At 34.9% G+C, this 7,769-nt stretch overlaps 1 protein-coding gene across 1 annotated transcript; it reads right to left on the bottom strand.

Annotated features, from left to right (window-relative positions):
• Positions 1 to 1,889: 1,889 nt before the first annotated feature.
• Qsox1 (Quiescin sulfhydryl oxidase 1) lies at positions 1,890 to 6,131 on the bottom strand. Its single transcript, XM_088260887.1, has one exon. It carries the CDS (start codon positions 5,737 to 5,739, stop codon positions 3,928 to 3,930), a length of 1,812 nt encoding a protein of 603 aa, XP_088117013.1. The 5' UTR covers positions 5,740 to 6,131; the 3' UTR covers positions 1,890 to 3,927.
• Between the last annotated feature and the right edge of the window lie 1,638 nt (positions 6,132 to 7,769).

Genomic DNA, 7,769 nt, shown 5'->3' with positions numbered 1-7,769 from the left:
TCATTGTACCCCAAGTTGTAAACATTAACAGTTTTATTTAACCCTTTGAACGCGTTAAGCAAAAAATAAAAGTTGATTTGAAAAATGCAAATTTTTCATAAAAAGTAAAGTATTCTATAAAATTCCTTTTATTTGTTTAAGCCATGTCCAAGGCTTGTAAAAGCCATGCACTATAGTCCATGGCTTTTACAAGTCATGGAATATAATCGATTTACGCGTCCAAAGGATTAATGTGTTTAAAGAGCTTTAGGATAGTGGTGTTCATTTTGAAATCTGATAAGGCATTGAAGATTTAAAAAAAAACTTGTATAGTAAGTCTTTTGTTTATCAAAATAAAAATACATTTCAATTTTTAAATATGCCTTTTTCTCTACTAACCGTCGTTATGAGTTATTGCTAAAGATATAAAGATAAAATCTCATTATTGATTAAAAAAATACAATTTATTTTAAAACACAAATTTTACAATCTTATCTTATGAAAAGTGAACAGAACAAATTAAGGCAGAAAACTAATTACTATGTTTCAAACAGAAAAAGAGTTTGGTCCAATCGGTTTACAATTCGCAAACTATGTATGTAGTTTTAACTAAAACATCTTTTCATTGTAACCAACCAGTTTGACCAGACAATCTGACTGTTATAATATATACAATATATTTACAATATATTTATGAATGTGTAGTATTTTTGGAGCTGATTTATGCCAGTTATTTGTTAAAATTATTAAAATTGATAGATACATGCAATTATTAAAATAAAGAAACGAAGAAAAGATGGCAACGTATTCGCATCACGCATCAAAAAGGCACAAATACATACTATTTAAAGTAAGCAAAATTTACATGCAAAAGCCAACAGTAATATATGGAAGTGATTTATTCATTTATCCCAAATGACGATGTGTAATGTGTAAACTTTTAATGTTCATTTTGTGGTTTTAATTATATTATGTTTAATTATATTTTGATGTTTGTTTATTTATATTGGTTTATAAATACATTGCTTGCGGGAAATGCTTAAAAGCATCTTTAAAATACTGTTGGTAGAGAGCGGGAGACACTTATGAGCTTTGTATTTGCTTCCTTTTGGTATAACGCAAGACGCCAAAAACATGGTATAGATTGGAGTTGGGTTTGCAGTTACTTGTGATTAGTATACAACCCTAGTTAATATACAGAGTCGGGGTTGATAAAAAAACCTCCGCCAACAATATGATAAGATACAGTACATATCACCATGTAATACACGATTACCTAACTTAATATATTGTACCTTACTTAAGCTATGTGGACCATATAATGCTCACGCATTTTACCTCAAGTTTGGGATATATAAATAATATGATGTTTATCAAAATCAAAGTGAAATATACAACATTTTGAAGAAAATTTACTAAAATCAGTATAAAAAATAAAGTATCTAAAATCAGTATATTTTTTTTTACTAAAATCAGAAATAAATTATTATCAATTTTAACACACACACACACATATATATATATATATATATATATATATATATATATATATATATATATATATATATATATATATATATATATATATACATATATATATATATATATATATATATATATATATATACATATATATATATATATATATATATATATATATATATATATATATATATATATATATATATATATATATATATATATATATATATATATATATATATATATATATATATATATATATATATATATATATATATATATATATATATCAGCAAATCTTAAACTATTATACAATTTGTTATTTAGACTTGATTTTGATTTGTAGTTTTAATATATTTAATTATATGTAATTTTTAAAATGTAATTACTACAAAACAATAACTAAGTATGTTATTATTTTACTAAAACAAATAAATATTACAAAGCATTCTATACAAAGCAAAACCTAGAAATTTTCTATTCAACAAGTTAATATAGGGTCCGCCAAATAACTTTTTTTTTTTGAAAATGCTATAAAAAAAAAACTAAAAAACTTCGGCTGTGTGGCACGTAGCGCCGTCCTGTTGAAACCAAATGTTGCCAATATCCTCCTCTTCAATTTTTGTGAACAAAAATCCGTTCAACATGGCCCGATAACGATCGCCATTGACTGTAACGGCCACTCCTTGCTCATTTTCAAAGAAAAATGGCCCAATTATGCCTCTGGACCAAAATCCGCACCAAACAGTGACTCGTTTTGGGTGTACCGGCTTTTCAATGTATGCGTGCGGGTTTTCTGTGCCCCAAATACGACAATTTTGCTTGTTTACATACCCGCCAAGATCAAAATGAGCTTCATCCGAAAAGATGATTTTTTTGGCAAAATCGGCATCTTCTGTAAGTCGATCGCAGGCCCACTCAGCGAAGCGAAAACGCATTGGATGGTCAGTTGGCTTCAACTCCTGAACCAATTGGACTTTGTATGGCGTCATACCAAGGTCTTTATGCAAAATTCGTCTCAATGATGTCTCCGAAATGTTCAATTGTTGAGAACGACGGTGAATTGATGTTGATGGCGCTTCACGCACACTTTCTGCCACAACATCGATATTCTCGGGTGTACGCACTGTTTTTGGCTTTTCACGCTTTGGTTTATTGATGAGGATGCCAGTTTCTTTCACTTTTTTCACAAGATAACGAACATACGGAGCTGACGGTGCTTCTCTTCTTCCAAAAACCGTACGCAATTTTCGCACACATTCTGCAACATTACCATGATTTTCAAAGTAATGTCGCAATATTTCCCAGCGTTGTTCAAGCGTATACATAACCATATTCGCTCAGCGGAAGGGTAAAACTAATTATCTGTCAAATCAGACATGAGCTAAGTGTTACCATTCACGAAATAAGCACTAGTTGAAAAAAAAAACTTTAGATGGCGGACCCTATAGTTATTAACAAATAAATTATTATTGCCATATATATAATATAAATGTCTTCAAGAAATTATCTTGTGAATAAATATAAAAAAATGGCTTTAAGATAAAAATGAACACCATATATTTCAATACATTTTAGATTGATTAATTGGTGATTTTACCTCTAAAATCATTGTATTGCTCACAACACCGTGGTTAAAAAAACATTTTACTCCACATTCAAATTTCTACATTTATTATTAATCATTTGCTAAAAACTAAATACATATTTAAAATCTGAGGAAAATTGATTAACTCGCAGTTAGGAAGACAAAATATTTTCAAATTCAATTCATCATTTCGCACCTTATTTAATACTAACAATGTTTTCAAAGTACATTCGTTGTTCAAAAATCGTTTCTAAAGTCTCTAACAATAAACAAGTGTAAATTTATATTACCGCAATAAAAGTTTCGCAAGAATTGTTGTATATCATTTGAGCCCCGAGGAATACTAAGCGAATAAATAGGTAAACCTTATGACTACATATAGGGAATTAGTTAAAAATAACATTTTGTTAGATTGTGGTTTTTTGTTCTGGGCAATAACAGAGATATGTAGATATATATTTATGAAAATTGAGTCTTATAAATTTGCTGATTGGGAGCTCCATTAGTTTCAGTTGCAATCGTTAGTTCGAGTTGAAATGCACGATTATATCAACAGAACCCACATGTTGTATTATTCAACACCTGTTTTCTATGACGACTCTACAAAACAGCGGATTCATATGATAATAGCGTTATAGAAAAATGTAATGTTTGCATATTCATGCGTCAAGCATGTATCGAGCGGGCAATGTGAAAAAATACCATACATTCTCCAATTTCGGGCAATAACATAATTGTTACATACAAACAAAATGTTCTATCCGGTGTAATTATTTATTGCAAACTTTCCAGACTCTATGGAATGCCAGAGCTTGCAATTTTGTCGGCTACTACCAACTACAACTAGTATGTTGTAGTTTTACAAACTTGTGATAAATTTAGACTTTGCCTAAAGAATCGTGAATGTACACCTTCTTCCTGTATATCCTTTTAGTTAGAAATAATCGCAAGATAAATATAATCATTACAGCAAAATATAGGTACAACAACATGAAGAGAATGGAATCTAAATTAGTAACGTTAGTTGCGTCCGTAGGAAGAGTTGTGGCGGCGGTGAGGCTAATTTGTTTCCCACTATAGACATGTTTAAGGTAGAGCAATACTTGTTTGAAGTCCCAAGCGCCCATGGCGTCGCGGCACGCGGGGCACTGCTCCGCGCCGGGGTACTGCTTCTTGGGGAACAGGGGGTCCTCCGAGGGGTCCCCGGCCAGGCGGTGGTTCACCTCGTTGTGCGCGGTCCACAGCCAGATGATGGCTCCGTCCGCCTCCGCCACCTTCTCCAGCTGCTCGCCGGCCATGGCCTGGAAGTGCTCCGAGCACTCCGAGCACCCGAAGAAGTACTTAACGAAGCCGTGTATCGCTTTCAGGACCTCGGATGCGTCGGAAGTTTTTTTGTCGGCGGCGCTCACAGTCAGTACGTGAAACACGGTCCACAGTCCGCAAGTGAATCCCCTGAAGCGAGGCGCGCTCCCCTTGCACCCCACATACTCCGGACTCGTGGCGTACACGGGAGCGTACGCAGACTCTAACTCCCGCACGGTGTTGCCAAACTGCTCTCCCGTCCACTGGACATTAGCGTTCGCAAGTTGCTTGTTTAATTCTGACATAAACAAATCCCCATTCGCATTAAACGGAAAGTATTTAGCTACCACTCGCAAATATCGTCGCAAAGCCGCCAACTCCTCGCCGTTCAAGTACTTAAGTTTAGCGATCTCGTGCGTTAATGTATATCTCAGAGCGGTCTCTATATCCGCTTGGAACACGATACTTACACTTTGGAGATCTTTCTTAGAATGATTGCTGAAATCGTTTTTAGAGACGACGGGGTTGTCCGGATCGTCGTCAAAATCGTTCAGTTCTACGATACCTTTGTATTTATCAGATTGCATATAGGTGATGATTGATTTCCGAAAACTCTGCCGCGAAGCATTTCTGTCGGTGAGGTTCTTGGTGGAGAGATCTCTGTTGACCGCTATCAGACTAGGATATTGCGAAACCTTCAACAACTTCACCAAAGAAGAAGAATTGGACACTTTCCTCACTTGGATGCCAAACACCACATTCATGTCGAGAATAACTTCAGTTCCCATAGTGGCATTGCTCGTCTCGAATATAAGGAACATCACTTTGATGTTCAGCGGCTGGTTGGTCCACAACTGCGGCAGGGAGTCCGCGTCCTGGGAAGTGATCGGCGGCCAGCCGGCGCCCCTTCCCTCGGCCTGCTCCTTCTGCAGCTTCTGCACCAGGAGGTTCCGAATGCTTTGGGCAGATTCTCCGCTGCTCACGGTCTCGCCCATCATGTCGGGGCCGGCTTTATACTTCTGGTGGAAGAACTTCAACGTGGGGTATTGCAATATCTCGTACTCCCTGCAGATGCCGTTGTTGTCGTCGTCGGCGCAGTCGATGGCTCCCACCACCACTACCGGACTCCACTGCTGGACGTCGGCGGCGAGAGCCTTCCAGATAGGCGCAAACCTCATACAATGGCCGCACCAACTGTTGTAAAATTCCACAATATTAGCATTCGGCTTATTCAATACTTTGCTGTTGAAGTTCTCGTGAGTGAGAATTGCTATTTTATCTGAAGGGTCGTATAAACCTTTCACTCCATTTTTTTTGTTTTCGATCACACCGTTGTGGACAGAAGAAATACTCGATACGAGTATATATAATACACACAGTCTTTTCATGTTGATTTCGGGGCGACTGGCTCGAAGGTAAAAAAAATGACTCTTAGTCCGTGGAATAATACCTCATAGTCTATGACATAAACAGTAAATATTGCTTCGTTTAATTCTACTTTCACACATTAACCGGCTTGACCGCGACAGGTACATAAGTAATTATTATCAGTAGCGAGAATTTCTATTCAATAGAACAAAATAGTATGAGCTGTGTATTTCGGAATAATAACCGCGGGCGTAATTCGAATACCGTGGAATCAACAAGTCCCTATGCCACAGTCACGTCATTACTTGCTGAAGATCGACATTTCTATATTCATGTGTGTCAGTTAAACTTAAAAATATTCCGCATTATGTTCCGATCGTTAGAAACTGAAACCCGTGAAATCTCCCTACTATATAATGACAGCTCGAAAGAGGAAGTACGTAGACAAAAACAGCATGCTTCTTTTTTCAAACCATAGAAAAATGACTTTTATGAGTACTGACATCACAACGAAAATAAATAACATAAAATTATATGGGGTATGTTGGATAACTTTACATTTTTTTTTGTAGGTAGGTACACTTTATCGACTTTGAAATGGATATAATGCACAAAACATATTTAAATATTTTGTCCACATTCCTTTCAATACCAGTTAACATCTGGTCGATTCAATTAGGTTTCCCATTAGTCTTCTTGAATAAATGTATCTGTGATAAATTAATTTAATGATTTTTGATTTCCACAATAATGGATCTTTGTCAGACGGGAGGAATATCTATTTTAACATACTAAACCTATAAAGGATTGTATAAGACTCGTTTTGTGTTTATAACAGCCGATATAATTTAACTTTTCATTCATGATTTTCTTTTGAAAAATTCGCCTACGAAAAAAGGTTATTTTCGTATGTTGGCAATAAATGACGTCACAGAAACGATGAAGTTATTTTAATGTTGGTGTCATATAGATTAGTAGTAAGTCACACAAATGGTATAATAGTGTAGTGGCAAACAAACAATCCAAAGTACTACTATTACAGCTCTATAAACCATAGACAATAAACCATATGACATCATAAACCTTCGATGACGGAAATTTGATGAAGTATGCGAACGCACGTTTTTCATTTTATTCAAATATATAAAGTTTAAACCTTAATATCTCCCTTAGTTCTCTACAGACTTCAGTAAGAATGTCACCGTTATTCTTGTGATTTTTCATATTAATTTATTATCTAACAATCACACATCGTGATATTTATCAAATGCTGGTACTTAGAATGCATTTTTTAAAATAACTTATTATATTTAATCTTCTTACTACCAATTTAATTTCTCAGGGACTCGTTTTATGGATATGTTATAGTGTAAGACATAATAACCAGCGATTTTTACATTTAAAAAAACTGACAGTTGATGTTGTCGCAAATTGGTTTGGTTGCGTCATTGCTCCGTTCTTTTTATCATCCTCATGGATGATCGACACACCACAACCTTATTCCGTAAACTCTGCGGCCTAGAATACGCACATGATGCTGTCGTAATCGACGACTCCGCCGATGGTTTTAAAACACGTGGAGCCCAATTACAGTTGTAAAACAGCTCGTGCTTAGATACCCAGCAACAAAGGGTCGAGAGTTTCAAGTACTTAGAAGTGTGTTACAAACAGAAAATGGAAGTTTTGTTTAAGACTTGCAGGCACCGCATTCAACGGTATGAAGGTTGCCTGGAGATTGGATTTGTATCATGACTGTATCTTTACTATTTATCTTATAAGAAGATGAGGTAAGATGTTCTGTCCTATCTGCAAATGTCACAAAATGTGTCGTTATTAAATACCATATGGGAGCTAGAAAAATTATATGTGTTACCAAAAATGATGTCACATTTGATTGAACCGTATATACGCCCTTTTTTCTTTACAGTTCAAAAATAATATTCCTTTTTTTTTCACTAATTTATATTCTGAGTAAAACAATAAATGTAATTTTAATACCTACATGTGTATTTTTTTTTTAATACAAAAAATGAGTATTTTATAAACACGC

This window comes from Brachycentrus maculatus, unplaced genomic scaffold (assembly GCF_059751285.1).
Source record: "Brachycentrus maculatus isolate JH-2025_06_01 unplaced genomic scaffold, ASM5975128v1 h1tg000144l, whole genome shotgun sequence".
NCBI classification, from domain to species: domain Eukaryota; kingdom Metazoa; phylum Arthropoda; class Insecta; order Trichoptera; family Brachycentridae; genus Brachycentrus; species Brachycentrus maculatus.
This window is presented reverse-complemented; position numbering and strand designations above follow the sequence as displayed.